The sequence below is a fragment of the Perna viridis genome, chromosome 5 (assembly GCF_037379345.1).
Source record: "Perna viridis isolate PV_CMFRI_1.1 ecotype Kerala chromosome 5, ASM3737934v1, whole genome shotgun sequence".
Lineage (NCBI taxonomy): Eukaryota > Metazoa > Mollusca > Bivalvia > Mytilida > Mytilidae > Perna > Perna viridis.
Genome location: NC_142449.1, coordinates 5,835,245 through 5,862,241, shown reverse-complemented (window position 1 = coordinate 5,862,241; position 26,997 = coordinate 5,835,245). Strand labels below are relative to the sequence as shown.

The window sequence follows — 26,997 nt, the reverse complement described above, 5'->3', positions numbered from 1 at the left end:
TACTTCAAATCCAACTATTAATTCCAATGACGTGGCCTTTTGTTTAGTGGGTACATTCAGTACATTCACATTTGGAGTATCCTTATCCTTCCAATTTGAAATCAATTGGTCTTATAAGCTCTACTGAAAGTGATACAATTGTCAGTAATCCTGGCCTGTTGGTGCTAACAATTTTGCAATACTCAAAATCAATCGGTTCACATGACGAAAAAGTCATATGGTGATCGATAATTATTACACGTGTGCTCACCCTAACGTAATAGAAAATGCTTTAAATACTATGTTACTACAGTTGCAATGAACAAACTACAAATGCAGATTGCTAAGATAAACACCATCATAAAATTTCACCATTTATCAAAGCAAATGAAACTTCCTCTTACCGATGTCGTATACAAGTGCCGTAACCTCAGCACGAAATTGCGTGCAATCCTTGTTTTAATTGAAATTACACACAAACTAGTTTTTCAGATCATTAATTTTATAAGGAAGATTCTAAGATGGAAATGTATATAGCTAAAAGGTTTACGGCATATTATGTAAGAAATGGTGATTTTGGAGTCACTGTTATATGTTTTCCTATTTGATTTAAACATAGGGGAGAATCGTGTTCATTTCTAGTTTAATGACTTTCTCTTAAAGGTCTAATAACATTGTATCACAGGTGATATTTTCGCACGTTGGTTGTGATTTTATTAGATAAGGAATCAAACATTCCAAACCAGTAAAAATATTACACATAATTCCAACGACGTCCTAATTTTGCCATTATTAATCTATTGGGGATAAAACATAGAGTAATATACTATGTCATTTGGCAGGTGCTGAAAAGTTCAATTTGTGATAGCATCATCAGAGATATACTATTAATTTAAAACTGCTTAAAAAGTTCGCAGTATAGATGTATTGAGTCCACACCATTTGTTCGGACTCTTACATGTACACTAGAATATCATGTACATAACAAACTCTACCCATACCCACCCATTAAAAGAAGAAATCAGACGACATAACATACTCTACCCATACCCACCCATTAAATGAAATAAAATCAGACGCCATAACATTAGAAACACAGTGGTGTTTTTTACAATATGCAATTACAAAAGGCTTCAATTGGAAACTGAATCACACTTCAATGCTTATTACATTACGTATTTTCAAAGTAGGTTTTATCGTGTGCATTTATATTTGATATTGTATAAGGTTTTTGTTTGGACCAAATAAGAATCTAAGTGCATTTACATGATATAGACGTTAGTCAAAAACGGTTTCCTTTTTAAATAAAAGTTTATAATCACGTCCAAATAAGAAAACGGACTACGAAATGTTTTTCCTTTTCAGATACGCGCCGTTATCTTTAGTGCCTCAGTAAGTAGAGATGTATCCAAGTAATATTTGTATTTTGTTTAGAATTTTTCATTCATCCTTTTTAACTATTTTGGAAATGAATCAAGCTTATTTCATAAATACAAGCACAAGCACGTGAAGAATGGGATTTTTAGCATGTCTTATCAAATTGCTTCTCTGTTATGAAGTACATATGTGTAAAACTTTTTTTAGGATGTATTAATATGTTATAGTGCTATATGCGGTATAAATGAGGGAATTGTCACACCGGCTTAAGACTCAACATCATATTTTATTCTTGTACACCATCGATTTAATCCGTCATAAAATACTAAAAATGTAAGGGCGTGTGTCGCTGTCCCCAAAAAATTCCCAACGATTTTAGATAAGTCAAATTTGCAATGCAAGCCTTTGGTTGTTCCCTCCGCGGGACTCGAACTCGTACCACTGGGACATCTATGGCAACACCGACTTCACAAAGTCAAGCGCCCTAGTCCCCTCGGTCAGATAGGCTATATAAAAATATAGCTTTCGCTGGCCGGGTCATTCCTCCTCGTAGTATTAATCTAGCGCTGTAACTTAGTACACGATGTATGGTATTACGGGACAGTTCATCTGTGTGTTATTATGTAGGATCAAGGATCAAATAAATGAGGAATGTCACAACAAATCAATATTATACAAACGTCTAAACATGTGACGACTGTTTTCGCTACACTGCTCCATCGGATCAATTGATACAGGGAAGATGATGTAAACTTATAGAAGGGTCTGAAAAATTCCTAACGACGTTAGAACTGCCAAATTTGCGAAATATATATATATATATTAACGAAGGCTATATTTTTATATAGCCACATTGACCGAGTGGTCTAGAGCGTTGGACTTTGCGGTGTTGCCATAGATATCAGAGAAAAGAAGGGGTTCGAATCCCGCTGAGGGAGCGACCAAATTTGCATCGCAAATTTGCAACCTCGCTTCGATTCTAGAGTTGGGGTGTAGTTTAGTCTTGATTACATATATTTATATATATACAACAATTTATATGGAGTTTTAAAGCGAATCATAACTATACTGATATAAAGCGCTAAAATAGGAATCAGAAGCAATCCATGTTAATGGTTTACAATTCAGGAAAGTTACCTTTAGAAGGATTGTCAAGATTTTTAACAAAATAATATTTCAGAGGTTTGGCTATACCTTTTTAAATCAATTTCCTCCTTCGGATATAACCATTGACTTTTCTTTTCAACGACTAATATTTTCAAACCATTTAATGAAGTATGCATACATGATTTCGCCTTCTTGTAAAAGTGCAATCAGTTTTAAACCTGCACGAGTGCAACTCTTTATGATATTGCTTCTTTCAGAAATCAATCAAATTCATATTGGAAACGCTATAAAATGTAAATTAAAATTACTAGAAGGATGTCTGTCAGCTTTGATGGTTTCCTAAACTCTAAAGGGATTTAAATCGTAAATTCGAAAAATTATCTTTATAAAACGTTCTTTAATACGGTCTTCTTCTGTTTAAAAGAGGTTTGATATTTATAAATGAAAAAAAGGAAAGAACATCAGTCTTGATAAAGTTTGTGATGTTTTGTGGCACCAGAGATTTGTTTGTTTGGTTTTTTTTTGTTTTGTTTTGTTTTGTTCTTTTTGTTTTTGTTTTTGTTTTTGTTTTTGTTTTTTTTTTTTGTTTTATTTTTGTTTTGTTTTTTGTTTTTGTTTTTGTTTTTGGTTTTGTTAATGAGTCGCTAATATTGATAGCGACTTCTTGCACTCATAATTTCACTTCTTAATATTCGCATAAATATGTAGTTATACGCCACGTAATACTGCAGATCCTCACCGTGTTTACCACCAAAGCGTTATAGTTCTAGCTTCATACGAGATAAAAATGTACCTCTTAAGCATCATACACGTGTGTTCTACGTATATTTCTTTCTTGTACGATAACGGGAAGTTTACCTGAAATGATCGGTTAGCTTCGAACTCAGTTTTCTTGCTACATGGTGCTTTTGTTCACATCTCTGTCTAACCGAGAGATAGAAGGAATGAACTAACAATCAAATCACACTTATGTTTTCTCCTACTTGGTGAAATGTCAGATACATCGTCAAGTATATGAGACGAATATTTTCCGGATTTTTTTCGCCCAAAAACATAGAAAACACATGATAAGCTATAACACAGAAACACAATGCTTAACTATTGTATTTTCTAGACAATTAATAAGAGTGTTCCACTTCATTTACTCTTTTATCTTGTAATGAATATAGCACGCGCCAGAAAGTTCTTATTTGTTTTTGAAGTGGATTACAGACGATGTGCAGAAAAGTTGTTTCGTTAGTGCAAAACGGCTTATCGTTCTGTTGTTTCTTATACAATTCGTATAACTGTTAACTCTATTACTATTGAAATTTAGTGTCAAATAAATGCTAAGTCTAAAGTAATACGATAAAATGAAATTCTAAATGACATAATTCTTGTTATGCCATATTAAAATAAGTGTAACATTGAAGTATATTGCAACCGTACGTAGTTATTATAGTGTGAAATGTGTATACTTACGATACATTAAGGGTTTAAATTGAACATGGAAAATAATGCACCGTATTTAAGGTTAACAGGCAAACGTTTAAATTAGGTTAACTTATATTATATGATTGATATTGAAATTGAAAGGTGATAATGCCGGGTGATATACCACTTCTTTTAATGAAAACCTTATTACTTGCAACGTAATGTGTTTGTAATCAAGGACTATTATTCGCATGTAAAAAAAAACCAATAAAATGCAATCCAAGTTTCAAAATGTCTGAGTAATTGCAAAATTGAAGTTTTTTTAAAGTCTATACAACTTTCCAAACAAAATACAAAATACCAATCATGTAGATACATTGTGTCACGTGTTCCAAGTAGAAACATCTAATTAACAGCATTAGAACCACATACCTAGGAAGTTCAAGAGTTTAAAACAAACTATATACAAGAACCACTTAAAACAAAACAAAGTAGGAAGCCAAATCCAGCACAGATGAATTCTACAAAATATGCCAAATGAGTTTTATTGATAATTAAGTGCATTGAAACCTCATGTTATACAATAAGCTCCTTATTCCGATACAAGGAATGTCACAAAAGTGAAACCGATACATTCTTCATTTCACATGATCTTTTTTGAAATTGTTTGTCTCTATGAAGGTCAATTTAGGGATAAAAAGGCATTTTAAAGGTTAACTTTATACTATCAGAAACTATGAACATTGCACCCATATCATGGAATTTCCAATCAAACTGCAGAAAATTTGAGAACGCTAAAACATGCACAATAGTGATAATTGAAGTAAATTGATTGGTAATGCGATTTGGAAGTGCGTTTTATTGATAATTAAGTGCATTCATTGAAAATGAAAGAAATCGTTCACGTTTAAATGGCTCAATTTTTCGAAATCTCAGAATTTTATGAACATGGATTATTCATTAGGACATTATATCTTACAACAGTATAACCAGATGGAACTTCAAGTTTACAACTTTCAATACTTCTACACTTCATTTCATCTATTTTATCAAAATGATTGTTAAAAAATGCCTTTTAAGGTTCTTTAAATTGATATACACATAAAAAAAACTGTGTGTTTTATGGGTGAAGCACATACGTCTCTAACATAAATATATTTTATGATAAAACATTCCTTTTCTCTGAAGGAAACTTTAAATGGGAAAATATTACAAACCCATATGTAATTTATTTCTATGATTGTCTTATGTTATGGAATTGCTTTCTTGGTTTTGCAAAATGAACATACAATAAAGTTAAACTTTAAAAGATAGTGAGATCAAGTATCACAATTTTTGGGCAAATTTAAATTCATAATAAAATATAACGATATATTTAATGCCAAAAACAACAAAATGAAGTTAAAAAATAAATGCAGATCTTTTACTTACATTATATTACTAATTTTACCATGGTAGTTAATATACATATCGGTACCTTTACACACAAAATGTACTTGCCGCATGTTAATTTATCCAGCAGATATAGGCCAAAGTAACAAGTAATTGTTATTCTTACCTGAAGTAAAACATTGAATCAACAGTAAACAATGCATCTGTATTAATGTTAAAGTCAATACACGTGTTCTAACATTATCACATTGTCTATTTGGCAATTTCATCAAAAAAGGTTGAAATGAAAAAAAAAAACATATAGAAAGAAGATAAACAAAATCAAATATATCTATCAATGATATTTTGTAGGTGATTGTACCTTCATGTACCGTATCGAAAATATGTTTATTGTTTTGGATTGCGTTGTTATACTTGGTCTTTACCGGATCAAAAGTGGTACTTTTGAATATGTCTAGGCTTGCTCTAGGCGAATCAAAATTTACTGGCTAATTTTGTATTCTCCAAGGTTTCTACAAACTTGTTCTGTATCGTCATTATGTTGTTAGTGAGTCTTTCATAAAATGCAATTTACGGAACCAGAATAAGAAATGTCATTACCAGTAGTGAACATGCCATAATGCTTCATGCGTTTGTACTTGCAAATGACAAATAATTTATATTCATAGCAAATCTTATTTCAATGAATTCCAAATGATTTTGTTATTAGCTAATCGTCAAAAGAAGAACACTTAAGCCGGTATATACCATTTAATTGCAAAGGATAATTATAAGGGTTTTAGGATTGTCGGTGCATTGAGTTTGACTTGTATAAGAAGGATTCAGGTTGATGAACGTTTGTATAAAGACGTGAAGGTAAAAAGAATTCAAATACTAGTAAACAAAAAAGGAAAAAACAAACAGGTACTCTAATTTTCGACATACTTTTTTTAAAAATCGGGGATCGAAACAGTGTCTCTTTGACGTAAGTTTTGGACAAATGAATGCAAAGTTTCTGCTGAATGTTTTGTAATAAAACCAGAGAATAATTGAATTATATGTAAATACATTAGCTATGTCATAAACATAATTCAAAAAGAAATATATATTGATACAAATAAACAAGTCGAGTCCATATTAACAGCAATTTAGGTTCGTTTTCAGTGCAACAATGTCTAATGCTCGGCCAAGTTATTATGTTTAGTTATTTGTAGAATCATCAACACAGTATGGCTTCAGGGTCTCGAGTTTCAACACAGTGGGCAATTATTTTGATTTCAAAGTATAATAGATTTGTTTATGACTGTGTCAATTAAAAGGAGCATTCCTTGTCAAATATACTACGAACATTCAAGACTTCTGACAAAACAGGACTAAGAGTTCAAATGATTATGAAACGGCAATAATATTTTAAGGACAACATCAACATTACATCAAATGCTACATTTATACCGGAACTATTATTTACAGATTATTTGTACCAGCAGTACTTTTCAAACAATAGACATAATAAAGGAAATAATACAACTGAAAAGGATGCAACAATGCATAATTTAAAATAATGGAAATATCATATATAATGTCAATAACGATCGAAGATATTTGAATGTCTTACGGAAGCGGGAGGTTGAGCCAGCCTGGTTTCTTTGCTTATATCAAGTCAGGTAATGGCTGAGTACATATTACCGGTTTATTCTTTGCTTTGCCTGGTATGATTTAATATTTCCTTCTGATTTATTATCATGAGTTCGGTTATTTAGGTATATTACCTTTATTATAACTTGATCATTGTCTGTATTTAAAAAAAGGAACAAAGAGCTATCTATGGAAGAATATAAAATGAAAACATTTGAAGAGCGACGTATAGAAAATCAAAAGTATAAAAACAACAAAACAAAACAAACTGAAGCTAGCTAAGAATATTTATTATAGATAATTATCAATCAAGCTTAACCTAAGAAAGAAAAGTAGAGAAACAAAACGATTTCTTTATCAAGAATTTGTTCCGACGTGCACATTTTCATTTTTATCATAAACTGAATGACACCTTAATGGTATTTAAGAGTAATCAAGTGAACCAAGATTCTAATGGAAATCAAAAGAATGTAATCCTGGGACAAAGACCAGACATGGAAAACAGACAAACACAACAAAGAATATAAAGTAACTAAGTAATACATACAAAGAAACAAAAGTAAATGAGCAACTCGGACTCCACTAAAAACTGGGAGCATGGACCAGGTGAACCGGTAGGGTTAACGTTAACAACCCGCCGAGTTGCTCATAAAAAGTCAAGTCCGGGGTAGACGAAAGAGGAAAGGAAAACTATGACACGTTGAACAAATCAGTTTTCATGGTGCAGATGGATACACCGTAACGATCTACGAGTTCATGATGACGACCATAAAACTTCTGTAGTGATGACTTCAATCTTGTAGCAATATAACCCTGTTCAAGAAGCCTAATTGTAAGAAGTCTAGCGCGATACAAAAAGTCTGCGCGACTACGACGAGCTCTGGCATAACGTATGAGTTGTGATATGAACACTCCATACGCAGGCTCTGAAGGGATGTTGTCACTGATGAAAAGACAGTTGACAATTCTGAATGAAAAATCATCACGTTTGTCTCAAAGTTTGGTAAATAGTTTTCCTTTTACATCGATTTCTAAGTGTATGACAAGATATGAGGCTAACTTCACAGTGTCTTGTAGTATGCTTTATCTCAAGTTCTTTGGGGTAGATGCGATCTATCAAATTCCCGAAACTATGATTGTTTAATGATCACACGTCATCTATATAGCGGATACTGAGATTAAAGGAGCTGACTAAACGATGTTGATGTTCTTTTTGTGGATCAGATCAGATATAAAGTCAGACTCATAAGAGTGAAGGAATTGGTCAGCAAGTAGGGGAGCAGAATTTGTTGCCGTTGGACTGCCGACCATTTGTTGTAAACGCGTCCACAACATTGGACAAATATGTTTTCGATAAAACATTACAGCATTTTGAAAACATCTTCTGTATATTTGGAAGATGATTGGTATTATATTTACAAAGTATGAGGAATCTCTACCAGGAACTATATATTTGTATCTAGGTGTGCGTGCCATCTTTTATTGGAGAAACAACGATGTATAATGTTTTTGAGTTCGGATTTTAACTGAGTTTGGGGAATAGAAGTATACAGTATTGAAAAATCGTAGGTTTTAATGCTGTTATATTCTGTTGCTAACCTTGAATTGAGGGTCTCCAAAAGATCTTTCGAAGTTTTCAGGATCAACATTTAATTAATACCACTACGGGATTAACAAGTGTTATGGTAAGAGTTGAGAAGCAATTCCTTTGATATATATCAATAATGAACGATACCCACAGTCAAAAGGAAACGATAAACAAACTTAAAATGTAGACAAACTAAGTTTCCATTCCGAGCTGTAAATTTATGTTTTCCTAATTATTTTCTGAAGTTAAACTAAAAATTCTCTCTGATGACTTCTTTTTCTGTTGTACTGGCTGGGATGACGAAATACATGTATGTTTATCAAATGCTTTATCTTTTTTTGCAGCTTAGAATGTGTTGTGCATGTTTTATAGTTGTTTTAATACTGTGACAGTTGCTCATAATCTATTCTCCATACTGTTTCATAACACATTTCAAACAGCTTTGTTTGAAAATCCAGTAAACTTAAATAATCGTTAACTTAAACACAATATAAAAAGATAAAGTACATAAAATAGAACTAAAACATAACGACCGCGTTATGCATTTTCATAAAGTTTTTAATGAGGATACTCCTGTCATGATCATCATATTGCTATTGGTTAGGTAAACATGTTCACACCATGAGCAATGTTGGAATAGACAATATATCTTTCTTATCATGATTAAATGTATATAACACTAATATATCATTTATAGCACCTTTAGATGTTGCTGTGTTGAAATCAATGTTATTATTTTTCCGGGTGTGTCATATCGACCATGGAACAGAAATTCTAATTAACTTGTCGCTCTCTCTGTGATGCGGACTATGTTATGTATATTAGGTAATGTCAAAGGGTTAAATCTGATAAGAATGTTATACGATTTATTCGGTTATTGCTTCCATTTAGCCCCGAGACTAGACATAATCTTATTATGCAACTCACGGTTTTAGTCATTTATTCAAGTGATGACTATTTATGTTCTGATACTTTCTACTGTTTTGAATTCTTTTAATGTATTGAGGTTTTATCTGCTCTGAACACTTGGTGTTAAAGGATGTGACGCTCGTTTTATGGCTATTGGCTACTGATAAAATTTTGCGATTGTTGTACATGACAACTTGAAGTTGTTTATAGTTGTTACTTCAAATAAGGATATGTTTTACGGTACCACTTGAGAATGGATATTAAATGGTTCTATTGATTCTATCAATATGTCACCTTTATAATGAAAACCCTGATTAGAATACAGATTGTTAATTCTGACAACCAGCAAAATATCTATTAGCACCAATAGCATACAAGTCAATGGAATGATTCAGTTTGATATTAAACTCATAAATGTATACAACCCCCTGAGCAAATGATAATGAATGAATGAGTAAAAGAGAAAGTGAAATACATAATGATGATTTTTTAAATTTAACATGAAAGGTTACATAAGAATAGTTGTTTGAAAATCAATGCAAAAGGCCGTAGACGCAAACTGAAAGATCAGACTCGACTAACCGTTCGCATCTAACGTTATACTTTTAGAATTGCTTTTATATACACTCAGCAGAGAAACTAACACCTATCGTTGAAAATTAACCGCAAATCAAACAGCTCGACACATAATGAAAATATAAGGACACCCAATTACATTAATTTATGGAATTAATATAAAGTGTCTCTAAAGTGGAAATTTATGTTGTGGCCATCGGATGGTAATTTGTACATCACGGAACATCAAAGCGAGGTCACTGCTTCTATTTCGTAACTGTGGGTTGTCTATCTATATTGAGATAAATCATTCCATATCATTCTAACAACTTGAAGATATTTATTAAGCTGTTTTTGGTACTGTAAATCGGGTCTGTAATGGCAGGTACTTTTGAGCTGTCTCAAAGCTATCATTTGGAGAAAAAAAATATGAAATTTATTTTCAATGAACACATATTTCGTGTTACTGGTGTTTCTGTGTATATTGCGATTATATAAAATGAAATGAATACATTAACAATCATTTTACCATCTTCAGATTTGTTTTATATTTGTGTATGGTAACACTTCGTAGCCTACATTTTGGTTGCTCAGATTACTATTAGTTTTTCCTGCTTTTTTGTGAACTTCATTTAGTATAATCTGCACAAAAAATAAACTCACATCGGTTGGATATACAATAATTTGAAAACTTTTATGTAGCGTGCAATTTTTCTATCACCTTTAAACTTTCGTTCTTCATGTGCCCTGAATTTTATTGTAGGTACGGTAAAGTAACACCACCAATTATCTTCAGTGTAGTCAACATTTACTTATAGAGTGTTTATCTTCAGTGTAGTCAACATTTACTTATAGAGTGTTTATCTTCAGTGTAGTCAACATTTACTTATAGAGTGTTTATCTTCAGTGTAGTCAACATTTACTTATAGAGTGTTTATCTTCAGTGTAGTCAACATTTACTTATAGAGTGTTTATCTTCGTTTTAATAGTTTTTTTTAATCAGTGTAAGTCTTGCCTACGTATGTTCCTTTTCGTCGTTACCTGTGTGTGGTATTATGTGTGTATAATTATCCTCAGGTTATTAGTATAAAGGTGTAGATCAGGTATGAGGTGTGTTCAATTATCCTCAGATAATTAGTATATTGATGAGGGCATGGTGTACTTTGTGTTCAATAATCCTCAGGTAAGTAGTGTAATGGCGAGTGCCAGGTATGATGCGTGTTCAATTATCCTCAGGTAATTGGTATACTAGTGTAGGACGATTATGATGAGTGTTCAATTATCCTCAAATATTTAGTAAATTGTGTGGGTCAGGTGTGATGTGTGTTAAAATATCCTCAGATATTTAGTATAATATTGTGGGTCAGGTATGGTGTGTGGTCAATTATCCTCGGGTATTTAGTATAATAGAATAGACACAAGTGAAGACAGTGTATCTAGACCTTACGTGACAGTGGGTTCGAAGAGGATAGGTGAGGTGGGGTGATTAAGTATAATGGTTAGGGTCAAGTGTGAAGTATATCCAGTTTAAGGTTGAGTGTCCGGTATGATGAGTGTTCAATTATCCTCAGGTATTTAGTAAAAAGTGTTGGACAGGTATGATGTATGAACTTCGTGTCCATTCAACTGTTTAAATTCGTATAATGGCACTGCCATAAGCTGACACAGGACGGGAAATAACTTTTGTAAATAATTGCAACGAATAAGTTGTCCTATACTTATTTAATGTAATGAACTAGCCATCGTAATCCAATAGGCTTTCAGACCATTTCCGTTACGATATCATTAAGATTTCAATGCTTTAGATTCAGTATACAATAATTCTACGATACTATCAAGTCTATACTAATTTACCCGATGACAGGAAAGCAATTTCCGGAGAAAGCCGTATTTGTACAGCTCATCTGCTTCCACTTTCTTTTCCGTCTAAAACTAATTCATCAACTGATGCTAATCAATTCAATTCTTTGATAATAATTTCTATTGGTTGATGACAGTCGTGATGACTTCCTGAACAATAGGATTTTACCTATTTTTGTTGTAAATGATATTCATAGGAAAAAACTTTAACTCGCAAGGTCTGGCTTAGAACCTTGAAGATGTATCTCATTTTAAGGCACATTATGGTATATTTATTTTCACTCGAGTCATTAATTGTAATTATGCATTTTAAGATGTAAGGAATGGTTTTGAGAGATTTATTGTCTAACAAGTGTATCCTTCCTTCCGAAGTCACAAAGTTATATAACAAGCTCTTTGTCCTGCTGTGCATGTGAAATTTACATAACTGTCACTTTAGGGCTAATGATTACTTCTCAGATTATAAATTATAGCCTTCCGATTGCGTATGAACGTTACTGAACAGTAAACTGGGTAATGGCGTACTATATTTTACATTATGAACATGAGAGGAAATTCAATACTATTTCAATGTTCTCCGTCCAAGATCCAAATGTAGTAGATGTAAAATTTATATAACGCGTTTATTTTGAATTTGCATTCTGGTTTAATAAGAAAACACACTTTATTTGATTAGTGAGTGTGTTTGTATGCTTTTTCATGTATTTATATTCCTCGAAATTCATTCTTGCTATTGTCTATACATTTAGCCATTATAATAAAGTTATAATCATTTCATCCCCTACGAATTCATTAACTTAAAGTGACAACGACTTGGTTGTTCAACTAAACACGATACATGTACTATCTATGCAGTGTAAAAGTGTTAACCCCAGGTTAATAGGTTTAATTTATCCAGGCTCACTCGATTCACGAAAGATCTGATATATTAATCTTATAATGTTATAGTTCTACTATAAATATATTGAGAAGGGATTTCTTGTTAACATTATGCGTTTCTAGCATGCTGAGTCAGGCAGAAATAATGGAATCCTAATTTATCATCTATTTCTGCTTTATTAGATGCATTTACATCGCTCCATGCACCGATTTTTTTTTCAAATGTCAACAGTTTACTCATTCATGATAAAGGCTTTTATGCTAAAACTCGTCCTACACAAATGTTCTCTTCTTAATAATATGAAACTGATAATTTCTAAACTACCGTGTAGCATAAAGGTGTTGGACTAATATACTAAGCATGTGCTAGATGTCGAGGAATTAGTTAAAGGGATTCTATTTAGGATTCAGTCTTTGACAAGAATAAAAAAAAAGGTCTCGAAAAATCTCGTAGATACTATTCTAATCTGAACTGGACTTTGTAAAAAAAAATCTGAGATACTAAGCTTGCCTTAAACTTTGTTTTTCAAATTGACAGAAAAAAAGTGTTACGATCGAACACACGAACAAGGGTTAAATAGTATAGCTTCCTCTCCTTCGGACCGGGGGTATCTTTAAACATGTCTAGAGTATTGCACAACGAAACTGATAAAAATTTACGCTATAAGAAAATATAAATATGCAACTGTTCAGTCAACTAATAACAATCTTCGGTGACTTAAATATAAATTTTGTATGAAGGATGATAAATGGAATGAACACAACTCACTACATAATTAGGTGAGTACATGTGACGTGTCAATTGTTTTTATCAGTAGCGAAATATTGTAATTGAAACACAAGTTTTGAGATGATCTTGAACTTTGTGTAAAATATAACTCTAATCAATAAGAACACTGTGCCTAGCCTGCTATCCAATCCTATTCATAATTTATGAATAAAATAGGTTTAAAACATCACTGTGAAGAAAAAACTATACAAAGAATACAAAAAAAATAATGTTTTTTTTAATTATGGATGTAAGACACTGAGTCCTTTTCCCCCAAATCCATCCCGCAGACCGGGACATTCCTCCTCGTAGAATATATCGTTAATTTTATCATCTTTCCTCCTTAACAACACCTAGATGAGCTATCCCGTACTACCATACATCGTGTACTAAGTCAAAACCCTAAAGGAGGAATGACCCGGCTAACGAAAGCTATATTTTGTATTGTAATATATATATATATATAAGGATTGTACAACATGCCTAGCCCTGAAGACGGCCATAAATTGACTGAACATTTTGCTCGTTTACAATCTCTTATAAAATCTTTATCGGTAGCGTTGTACAATCCATTAGACACACACACACATATATATGTTGCTGTGTTAACCTTCTAAAATCTATCACATAACCAAACTGCCAAATGTCATATATGAAAATGTTAGCAAAACAAACTGTTAATATTGTTCATCACACATGTTCGTTTGCATGATATACGTCAGGATACAAGAACCAAGTTAGTCATCAATAAGTATAAGTAGATTTGTTTCTTTTGAAAGGTGAAATTTGTGAAATGAAAAGGAGTCGTGAATTCTAAGATGGAAAGAAAGTAAGTTACATCTTTTGTTTTCTCTAAAAATGTGTTTATATTATCAAATAGATTCTATTTGTCTGGGATTCATTTTGAAATTTCGTGGTAGTTCTTAAGCATCCCTTTTAGTATTTACTTTTTTATAAATGTTTTTATAGTTTTCATATCAAATTTCTATTTCATATTGATATATAAATTTCTTCCAAATATGTTATATACATTTTTTCTATGATTTAGTCGTTTTACCTGCTTCTTGAACGGCTAGATATTTTGTGATATCACATCATGGCGCTGTGATGTGATACGACCAAGTTATATGAAATATGCGCCGATGTGATTGCTTGTGTAATTGTAACCAACATTCGATAAAATTTGTTTGGTCAAAAGAAAAGTTATGACGGTTCTTACGTTTTTCTACGATGAAAAGAGGTGACATCATAAATGGACGATCTCAAAAATGTCCCCCATGGTAGATGTCGAATGTTCCTAGAGGAATTATACAAGGTTTTATACTCATGAAATTTTACTATTGCAAAATATCAACTCGCTTTATTTAATTTTAATAACATAACAAACTCGCCGAGGCTCATTTGTTATGATGTTCAAATGAAATAACTTGAACTAATATTTTGAGAAGTTCAAGTTTCAGTAATAACTTATTATTGCAAGTCAGTGTTGAATCTTATTTCTTTTTTTTTATTTTTCATTTTATTCAAAATAAAAATGAAACGGTAACTGTGTAACAATGAATTTTTACATCTCTTATATAAATATTTGTTGCAGTAAAATAATAATTTTAAAAGTCAATAAACAAAAGTAAGAACCTTATAAGTATTAAAACTTATAAGAACATTACAACCTTTTCCTTATCAACAACACTTGGGGAGAAGAGACGAATAATAGTCGCAGTGAAGAATAAATTGTGCCGTCATATGATATATTTCATTTCCATATTTGGTCGTATCATCTATGAAACCATAAATAATCATATGTAGACTATAAAATAGGAAGAATATCAAATAAAGTTTGTTTGAGGTTGAAAACAATTTATTTATAGCTGAAAGAAATGAAGATGTTATATTCTCCGCAATGGCAAGTGCCAATCATACGACTGATTCACAGATCAATATTTTACTCTACCCATGTGGTTTAAAATACGAATGATGTAAAAATGCCACTACATGCCAGCATTTTTTGTAATTTGAATTATAGCTAAATATGGTTCTAGTTTTTCAACCCGTGTCTTTAATAAAACTTAACTGTTGAAGTCGGGGTTGTTTTACATCCATATTTCCTGCATCAGACCTTACATGGCGGACATTTTTTTAAAATCCTGAAAATCTTGATGTTTGTGGAGTTCTGACTCAGAGTGGGATCTAAAGCGATATTGTTGAACTCGACTATTCATTGGCACATATCATTTTTTATCGAGGGAGCTGGAACAAGTCATTTGAAAATTAGTCGTTATGATTGGTTGTTATATGACGCAAAAACGATAGTCAAAATGGTAAAAACTTAGAGATGATTCTAACGCTGTTCTCTCGTCGTGCCGAAATTTCAGTGTAATCATAGAGAAAAGGGTTTTTAACTCGTGAAATTTAATTTGTTGCACAATACCAACTCGTGTTAATCAAATTCAACACCAAATAAAAAGTTTGTTTGTAACGATGTTGAAACTGAATAACTTATGTTCATATTTGGCGATATTCAACTTTTACTCAATGTGAAAGAATAATCAAGGGAACCAAGGCAATCAAAAGAATGTAATCCAGGGACAAAGACCAGACATACACAACAAAGAACATAAAATAACTAAAATCATACATACAAAGTAACAAAAGCATGATTGAGTAACTCGAACTCCACTAAAAACTGGGACCAGGTGCACCGGTAGGGTAAGCGTCCTCTGCTTTTGTAGAAACACTGGCCGAGTGATCATAAAAAGTCAAGTCCGGGGTAGGCGAAAGAGGAAAGGAAAACTACGACGCGTCGAACAAATCAGTTTTCATGGCGCAGATGGTTACACCGTAACGATCCACGAGTTCATGATGACCATAAAACTTCTGTAGTGATGACTTCATTCTTGTAGCAACATAACCCTGTTGCAGAAGCCTTTTTGTTAGAATTCTAGCACGATGCAAAAGGTCTGCGTAGTTTCAGCAAGCTCTGGCATAACGTATGAGTTGTGATATGAACACTCCATACGCAGGTGCTAAAGGGATGTTGCCACAGATGAAAGGAAAGTTGACAAGTCTGAATGAAAAGTCATCACGTTTGTCGTAAAGTTAGGTCAATATTTTTCCTTTACTATCGAGTGTAGGTCATGAAACCTATAAATATAACACGATCATCATGTACACATATTGATATTGATTGTGTTTATCAAACTCGAGAATTAAGTGATAATTTGATTCATACATGTAACTTAGTTAATTTATACTGACACTGACTTCCCATCATATGTCAATGGTGTATTTACAAATAACACAAAATTATATTTTCAATGTTCTTTCAGATATACACTTGCTTTATTATTGAAAAAAATATATAAATCCGCGTGTGTATTTATGAATTTATACAACCATGCAAGATAACGTTATTCTTAATTTCAAAAGTAAAATAATTCCGAACTTAAACTCATTTTATGTGTATAACAACACAAAATTTACTATCAAACCTTAGAGTTACAGGTTATAGACTGTATATAATGGTATTTGCTTTCTAATATTATAGTTGTCTTCTACTTATACTTCCTACGAAACATTGATTGTCTCCTAACAGTTCTTCGGTTGACTTTTATGAGCTTTTTAATAAATTATCTGTCTATATTTACGGAGGCAAAATGATTGAACTCTAATTACTTAACGTAATGACAATCATGAATGTCTTTTGTTGTGGATTTTGCTTTCGGTGGCGATATATTTCGATACTAACAATAGTTGGATTTCTGCGAAAAAATGTATGTTTAAAGGTTTGAAGAACACCTTATCTGGATGTGGTTAATGAGAACACCTTATCTGGAAGGGGTTAATGATTGAGTTAGTTCAGTTAGAGATATTTATTTATTTTTTTTAAATTTTCTTCTCTCTGTTTTTATGTTGTTTTATAAAGGATATAGAATAGAAAAAAATCCAAAAGATTGGTATATATAACACATTAGTCAAAAAAGGTACATAGTCAAAATCAGATCGTATGGAAAAAATGTATATGGTTGTTGATTTTATAAGACGATTGGATAATATCTGTATTTAAGCCTTGTTGATAATCTATAAACGTATATAGCGGCTAACAAGTTGACACAATAGTGAGCGCATCAAAGTCAAGGCAGTAGAGACTTTGACATTTTCAAAAGTTGTCTTGTACAGTGGCTGAAATATTTGTGGTATTCAAACGCTGATGTTTTATTGTCAGTTACTATGATTTATAAAGATTGATAGATGGAAGTTAAACATCTATTGGCATTCATTATAGCCTATATATTTTTATGCATGCATGTTTTATACAATATTATAAAGTGGTCTATGAAAACTAAACCATTATAAATGTTTACCTGATTAGTTCCGATACCACTTTTCCCGGTCTACATTCCCAATCTCAAGACCCAATCGCAAAATACCTCGCTGGATGGGACGTTTACCTCATTCAGATACCGAACTCTGTTCGAAATAAATCACCAGTAGTTCTGTATTTAAATGTATATTTCATACATTAAATTTCTTGCACAGGTACGGCCTATAGAATTTTTGCATAAAAATAGTATGCCACACGTGTGTACTTCATATAATACTGTTTCAAAACCATGCTTATTTGGCAGAGGATTTTTAAGGCAATAATGTGATAAAGGCAAACAAAGTCAAAATGTATTAAAGAATTTTTCTCCTTGCATTGTCCTTTATATTAAGTCTGACACTTCAGTGCTGTCTATATCGACTGATCTGACCAGTTCATGCGAACAATTTCATTAAGAGGAAGATTCAGTATTTAATCTCTGTAGTCATCACCCATATTATAGGTATTGAACGATTTAGTTGGCCATATCAACTGAAATAATAACTTATGTCAAATGTTCCATTAAACGTAGAAAAGAAGCAGAGTACAACAATTAATATAAACAATTGCTCATAACCACTTGATGTTAACCAATCATGTAGAAACTTAGTTAGTTTTAAAACGCACGTCGACCATTTGCAGGGAGCAATTATCATCTAGTGTTTACAGAGCTGATGTGTAAAACTAACTAATTGACCAATAATTCCTGTCTTACCTTTCCGAATTCGTGTTTTTATTTATAGCTTGATTCTAAGTCTTGCCATCAACACGTGTTAAATCTGTGGAGTTTTTTTTTATAATCCTGATTTAACAGGTAGGCTTAATTTAACTGTTTTTATACCTTGTTTAACAGCATGACTAAAATGACTAAATATTTTACATGAAATCGAGAAAAGTTTGATTAGGTCGTTTTACTGTAAGATTTTATGGACAACAAGAAAGCGAATGTAATATTGAGAGGAATATGAATTATGCCGAAAGGGCGAAACAAGTATGATTCTCTTTTTCCACAAAAATCGATTGATAAAAGCGATGAATGATGAAAGAATATACATTTCTAATGATATAAACACACAAGTAATTAGTAAGTTTTGCTGAAATGGCAAAGAATATTAGGTGGTACCATTTATACCAAGAAGTGTATATTTGAATGTCTTCAACAACGTTACTAACATACATAGAATTTTCTTTCTGAATTTATTTAATTGAATTTTGTTATATCATTGTATTATTTGATTGATAGTATATGCAGCCCTTTTCATATTATAATGATAGAATGCACAGTTAGTATTGAATAGTAATTTAAACTACATGTAGATTTACATGTGTTTATCTAATTTATTTATTTTGACAAAAGAAATATTAAAACTTGATTTTTGTTCACCATCCTGACGAAAGTAAACGGTAAAAATATTTCATTTTAAAGGATGCGTAAATCCGTTATATGAAACAACCTAGCATTGTGCTAATAAAATAGAACAAAAAATAAGAGCGTTTTGGTACCAAACTCTATTGTGAACAGCATTGATTAAAATATGATTCTACTCCTCAAAGTACTTTTAAAGACGTTTATAATTACAGTGCAGACCTTAAAAACATTACACAAGGAACCACATAATTCTAAGGCTAAAAATATTTGAAAAAATACATTTAAAATTGAAGTAGTTTCTCCTTATGTGAAAGTAGACTGGTTTAATGAAAAATATGCAAATATTGATGGTGATTGTAACGAATGTTTCCCAAATAACCATTTTGTACACCAAGAGAAGAAAACACAATGCATGTCACATGTCCTTAAACGAAATTATCATAAGTTTTTTTCTTAAATGACATTTTGCTGCAGCATTTCATATAAAAATACAAACTGTTCTTTAATGCCAAAAAAATACAATTGGTTATAGTATTTGTCTTAATTCAGCCACCATTAAACGAGGTTTATATAAGTAGTTGACTGACAATAACCAGGGAGTGTTTATAATGTCATCAGTGCAGAAATCGTGTGAACATTTGTCTTCATAGTGTGAATATCGTGAGCAGGTGCTTGTTTCTGTCATATAATATAGAAAGTGAAAATTATGTTGTGAAGAGGTTATGCTGATTTTACATCATTTGGTGTATGACAGTTCTCCGTTATTGATTCACAGAGACAATTATTTGTTAAAATATTTAGGAGCTCAAAATTAATTCAAATATTTTACTGATAGCAACCGTGTTGGCAGTGTAATTTTTTTAAAGAAATGACAACTTTTATTGGCATTATACAGGGGTATTATAGTATGGGGAGAGAAACCCATTACAAAAGGTGTGGAAGATTTTAGCGGGTATTTAGTTATACTATTTCTGTAACAGACCTTTTTACTTGACTTTGACTAAAGTACTTTATCATTACTATCTGACAAGGTAGTATAGAGAAAAAATTCGCCCTTCTAAAAGCCTGTGACATAGACCGGTTATAAATATACATTTCATGCTTCTCTGCATGAATAAGGATTTTATTTTAATCAATACATATGACAAATGTTTCTAAAAGATAGCTGTCAATATTCCTATTTTTCATGCCTGGTCGTTCAAATATTTGATTTTTTGTATATTCTTCGCAAAGTGGTTTTGTTCTTTCAGTTGCTACAGTCTGGCATTGAATTAAAAATTTGACGATTGTATACGTAAACTAAATGAATGGAATGTGTTCGGATGCAGGGGTTCTGAAACGCCCCTGCATCACAATACATTTCATTCATTTATTTTGTTCATATAAACATCCAATTAATTCAGCATCAAGTTTTTTAAAAAAGAATTTGATCACTTTTACACTAATTTTGGAACTCAATTGCATGTTTAACCCAATAAGACATGAACTTTATATTCCTAATAGTAAGTATTATATAGTCTCTGAATAAATCTATATCTAACCTCTGAATTCCACTGAATCCATTATTGAGGTATTTCGGCTTTAACGGGACCAATATGGGTAAAAATCAATGACATCTTTATTGAGAAGTTGTGAAAGATATGATAACAGTTTTAGGTGTACATTTTGAAGACTACTATATTTTTCAATTTTTTGTGAGTACATTTTGTTTTTGATCCGGTTAATGTAGTATAAGCAGGCTCTTTTTCTTTGTTATTCATTTGTGTCTCTATTTCCTCATTAAGATACAATGCCAATACCTTAAACAATCAAATACAAACTAAAGATACAATCAGAAAGTCAACATGAAAAAAACATTGAAGAGTACACAGGTTAAATGATGCATATATATACATATATGCATGCATATACATAGTATATATGTAAGTTTTATTAGGTGTTTTCTGAATTAGCGTTTGTCCCGGAGTAAATTACACTTTCCAAGGCATTGCATAACATGAACCTGTTATTGTCTCATGAAATTGTATGCATCGACTTCGATTGGTGTCAGTGGTTTTCATAAAAGTACTTCAACAACTGGAGATTTTTAAAATAAAACATAAAGTCGGCTTGATTATTTTGCTTTTAAAATAAACTCTTGTAGTTTTTAAGAACAATTTTTATGTTTGCTTTAAAATAAGTCTCATGATTACACCAAGATTTATATCACAGGGTCTGTCAATTAATACTTGTCATATCTAATATAGTCATTGACCGGGCTAAAATTAATTCATAAAAATATATTTAATTTCTATATTTATTCAGATCTAAAACTTTTTTACAAATATGTCCACAGGATGGCGAATCTACTCCAAAATTTATCTTCCTCCACGTTTCTGAAACGCAGAAAATAAGTTTAAGCAATAGTGAATCAGAAAAACATTAAAATGTAAAGAAATAATTTAATGACCAGATACGTAAATGGTATCAGCCTGCATCATGTATTTAGTCCAAATGAATTATTGATTTCAACCATAATTCATTGTAAATTTATTTTGGGATTTATTCACAATACCTTTAAATTCAATGTGAACACATCAAATGGTATTATGCAGTATTTTGACATGCAAAATTATCAGTAGTACTACATGATTTGACACTTATAACATTTTACTGAAAATCAAAAAAATATATCATCCATATAAATGTAAATTATATAATTATAACATTATGATTTTTGCATTATTTGTTCAAAGTAATTCAATAATGACCACTAAGATAGACAACTCTGTCCGAACTGAACCCATTAATTGCCATATAAACAAAGGGGGACAATTTGTAAAAAACACAAAATATATTGATCTTTACTGATGGTTTTAAAACGACCAAATTTAGTAGTAATACAGTTCTATACAGTTGAGAAACCATAGATATTGTCACGAAAGTGAAATTATACGAAGATATTCAATGTTATTCCGAAATTTCTTTTCCGACAAAATTTGTCGTTGGAACTGTCCGTTACTCCCCAATTTCAACTGTTGATTTCGGTAATATACTTCATTGTACAAATATAAAAAATAAATAGTCAGTCAAAATCTGTAGGCACATATTAATTTCAATTCCCAAAACCAGCCTGATATATGCATGGAATTAAGAGAAATCACACTTTTACCTCGCAATTCTACACCTACTTAGTGGATCCGCCATCTTGGTTACCTGGGTTGCATATCCATGCATTATAATTCTGATACATTTGTTTTGCTTTTATCAATTTTATTCTTAAAAAAATAATTCAACAATAGATCAGGTTATGCACCCTGAATTGCTTGACGATATTGACTGAATATGGTTAGATTCGCTTCAATCCAGGTGCTTTACATCCCTTTATTCTTACCTAGAATGCGTCTACAATTGTATTATATCAGTTCGAGCAATTTTACAGTGATGTAATTACTTTTGATTTTTGTTTTTTGTTGTGTTTGGTTGTCTTTTTGTTTTGTTTTGTTTTGTTTGGTTTTTTTTGTTTGTTTTTTTTTTTGGGGGGGGGGTTGCTTTTGTTTTTTCTTTAAGATTTTTTTGTATTCATGTCCTGTTATTTAAATTACGATATGAAGACTAATATTTCGGAGTGAAGAAGCTGAGCATAAAATGTTTTTTAGCTTTTCGCAGCTTTTTGTATTGTATTTGTTCCCCTTTCAATTGCATAAAGAACAGCTACGTACAAACATGGCTGCGGAGTACGTACAAACATGGCTTCGGAATACGTACAAACATGGCTGCGGAATACATGTTGGCTTTACGGGAGACAAACGACCGTGAATAATTATGATATCTTTAGATTTCGACTGCCCTTCAGATAAAGTTATTAGATGAAAACTTTGGATGTATTTCCCTTTTGGTAAAATATATTGATTGAACTATATGAAGACAAGATGATGAGAAGCAATTCTAATTACCGTCTATTCCACAATCATCTATTCTTCTTGTATTTACAGGGCAAAGAGTTAGCTACATAGAATCTGACTATTTCCTGAGGCTTATAATGAGGATGATTACTGCAATAGTGTGAGACCTGGAGCAACGGCAGTCTACAATACCAAACATCCGTAGATTTCAATGGTTATAAATAATGCTATTTCATTAATTTGTGGTGGTGTTTCCTTAATATCTTCTATTTTTGTAACAAAGAACGTCACTGATTCAATCAAAATATTATATTTAAACTGACAAAGACAGACGGGTTGACGTAAATATTGAGAAAATCAAAATGGACAGAAATTACTCCGATTATGAAAACGGCTCTTGGCCTCCGTACATGAATGACATGATCATTGACCTTAACTATATAATGCCTATTCAGTATGCCGTACCTATAAACGGTTATATCTCACCCATATTGATATGCTTTACTGTAATAACAAATATATTAGTGGTCGTTGTTCTTCTTAAAAAGCACATGCGTACACCTACGAATGCAATTTTGGCCGGTATGGCAGTGTCCGACATGTTCACGGGGTTATTCCCCCTACCGGTGTTTATCTATTTATTCTCGCTTGAACATTATAAAGAAAAGTTATCCCTTGACTGGTGCGTGATCTATTTCTTTTTTGGTGAATTTATACCGACAATATTCCATACAGCTTCAATTTGGCTTACTATGGCACTAGCAATTCAACGCTATATTTACATCTGTCATTCTTTCCAAGCACGTAAATGGTGTACAATGCAAAATGTTCTAACCGGAACAGCAATTATTTATGCGATTTCAACTCTTGCACAAGTGTCCAGGTTTGTGGAATATGACTACGGAGAAATGGAAGTCCCTTCGAATGTAAATCCGAATACAACAGTAAAAGCATGCGTAAGACATCCAAAAGCTTGGATGGCCGAACATTTGGACCTGTATTATAATGTTTACTTTTGGTTCCGTGTGATATGTATACATCTGATACCATGTACGTTTTTAGTGGTTTTAAATGCTTTACTTATTTTAACAATGCGCCAGGCACAGATTAGGCGAATGCAGTTATTAAAACAAAATAAAAAGACTGAGTCAAGAAAACTTAAAGACAGTAATTGTACGACTCTTATGTTAGTAGCAGTGGTTGGATTGTTTCTTTTGGTCGAGTTTCCAATGGGAATTATAATGATTCTTAACATTGTACAAAACACATTCGAACATATTAGGATTTTTGATGAGGATACATTTTCAATCATGTCACTCATGTCAAATCTATTTATATTGCTTAGCTACCCATCAAATTTCTTCATTTACTGTGGAATGAGTCGACAGTTTCGAGAAACATTCAAACGAATGTTTACCGGCCAGAATATGCCAATTGATCGAGAATGTTCCCAATACATGACACTTCCAATTGAAAATGGAAATAACAAGACTCAAATGACGGGTGATGGGGAAACGGTTTTGTAAAGTAGACTTTGTACATACTTGGTGCGGTAGTAAATGTATCATGGTTAAAAATGCCTTTCGTTGTTATCTACTTAACACTATTGTACAGGCCTTGTATTTATGTACTGCTAATAATATATATATACATATATATACCGTTCATCTGCAGATGCTTTCAAATAAATCAATTTATCTGGTAGGTCCAGATGATGATAAACTATACTGTCAGTAATCAACTGTTATCAATTAAAAAGTTTAATCAATTAACCAAGTATATTGAGTAAACCAGGTAGGTCATACAGTGAGTATGTTCGACATTAGCTCTTATGCTCTAAGTACACCAATTTCTACATTTGTCACTTAATAATGTGCCGGATAATGTAGGATTTAACTGTCCTGTAGATAAATGACCGTCAATTCGGAGAGACTTAAGAATACAAGGTACTAGGAGATTATTTGCATGCATAAGCTTTACAATCACTAAATATATTATGAAGTGGGGTTGATGGTGTGTGTCTGCTCTCGACCACTAGTAATTGAAAGATACGTGCCATGTAAAGGGCACAATAAAAAAAACGGAATTATCACAGTAACTTCACTCTTTATATTAATCTAACCTTTCATCTACATTACAATGGATAAACCTTCTTTTAGCACTGCTTCTGACTGTATGAAGTGGCTCTCTCTAGACAAAATCTGTAGAAGTGCTATCAGAGAATTGCATGCTATAGATAAAAGTGAGCGTTTTCCCCACAAATAAGTTAAATAGAAGGACATGTAAAGAAAAACTTAACTTAGTTTGAAATCTAACCTTTTTTTTTCTTTCATAATAACCTTGCAATACTGTATTGCTTAACAACGAGTCATCTTATGAAACCAATAATGATAAACTAAACATTGGTGCCTTGCTTCTGCGCCAAATGCGCAAATTTCATTTATTTGATTTATTTGTTACAGAGACAAATAATTGGACTAATAATTTATTATAGGAATTGCTGTTATATTTTTTTCTGAATAAGAAAAATAATTTCAATCAAGTGGTGCACACTAAATAATCTGAGAAGCATTGAGTTCGAGCATTGAGGGTATTTCCAATAGTCAGAAAAAAACACAACAGTCCCCCATTATATTTTATCAAAATTTATATACATATCATTCAAAAGTGTGTTGATGGCGTCACAGTCAACGCAAAGTTTGGTCTATGAGATGATAAATAAAATGATTTGTCGAATTGGAAAGTGTATTACTTCTGGAATTACATTAGTATTGAGATCACATATATAAAACAAATACAAAACATAATCTGCGTATAACTTCCAAAACATATACATTGAAAACTAAATAACAATTTTAAGCTATTTCAAGTCTCCAATCTGTGCCTCTACTTTATGCCGGTCTGGATTTTACGGTTTAACGACCAAACAATGCTTTACTTTCTGTGGCAGTTTTTACCCCAAAAAAAACATTTGGTAGAAAAGTTTAATGAAATCTTCAGATATTTGGACGATATTTTGGCTCTAAACGACAACTTCAATATTTTTAACTGAAGATTTATATCCTGCTTAACTTCCTTTGATTAAAGTAAATATTGATAATAAAGAATATTCGATGATTGATATGAGTATTCATATCAATAATGGTAAACTTAATTCTAAAATTTAAGATAAATGATTTTCCATTCCCTATTGTTAACTGTATCCGTTTATAGATGGTGGCGTCCCTTTGTCACCATCCTATGGTGTTTACATATCACAACTGGTTCGATTTGCTGGTATTTGTAGTAATGTTTTGGATTTTAAAAAAAAGATATCTTCATATAACCGAGGAAGTTCGTAAAACATTCACAAAATTTTCAACCGATACAAGGAACTTATTCTCTGATACAAATGTACTTCTAAATATAATCATGATCTTCTTTTCAAATCATTAACGATAGCAATTTTAGGTATTTACAATGATTTGTTCAAAGGATCTTTACATAGAAATTAGCAAATTACATTTACAAACAATTTTGTCATGACACGGGTTGCGTCTCTATTGTATGACTTATGATATACCGCGGTTCTCAACGCAGCAGCGTAAGAATTGGGATTGATACTATATATGGTTAGGTCGTTATTTTTTGTAGGTTTTGTAAGTCTGGAACTGGAATGGAGCGGTATGTCAGTTAACTGATAACCATTGTTTTGATTATGTAATTTTTTTTCCACAATGGCAAAATTTAAACTATTTCGCTATACCTGTGTATAATTTTTTGGCCAACTGCAGTGAGGGTTTCCTCGTCCTTCATTGCAAACTATGGGGTTGCTTTGAGCTGACATTTTTCATCCCTGGGGGTTGTTGTTCCTTGACAAATTAACCATATCCATTCCGGTTTTATTTAATACGTAAACCGGGCTGTCATACATATTATTCTCTGACACGAAAATACTGATAA

The 26,997-nt window shown here is 32.0% G+C and overlaps 1 protein-coding gene across 5 annotated transcripts in view; it reads left to right on the top strand.

Moving 5' to 3' along the window:
* The window catches only part of LOC148615734 (sex peptide receptor-like), a 53,692-nt gene extending 27,974 nt beyond the window's left edge, over nt 1–25,718 (top strand). For 3 of the 5 annotated variants that reach the window (XM_088582271.1, XM_088582268.1, XM_088582270.1), the window contains one exon: nt 23,146–25,718. In XM_088582271.1, coding sequence (XP_088438397.1) covers nt 23,418–24,581 — 1,164 coding nt within the window. In that variant the 5' untranslated portion in view covers nt 23,146–23,417 and the 3' untranslated portion in view covers nt 24,582–25,718. Of the gene's footprint in view, nt 1–14,221; nt 14,272–18,435; nt 18,617–23,145 lie in introns of those variants that run through there. The other 2 variants (XM_088582269.1, XM_088582272.1) reach the window with 2 other exon arrangements.
* The last annotated feature ends 1,279 nt before the right edge of the window (nt 25,719–26,997 follow it).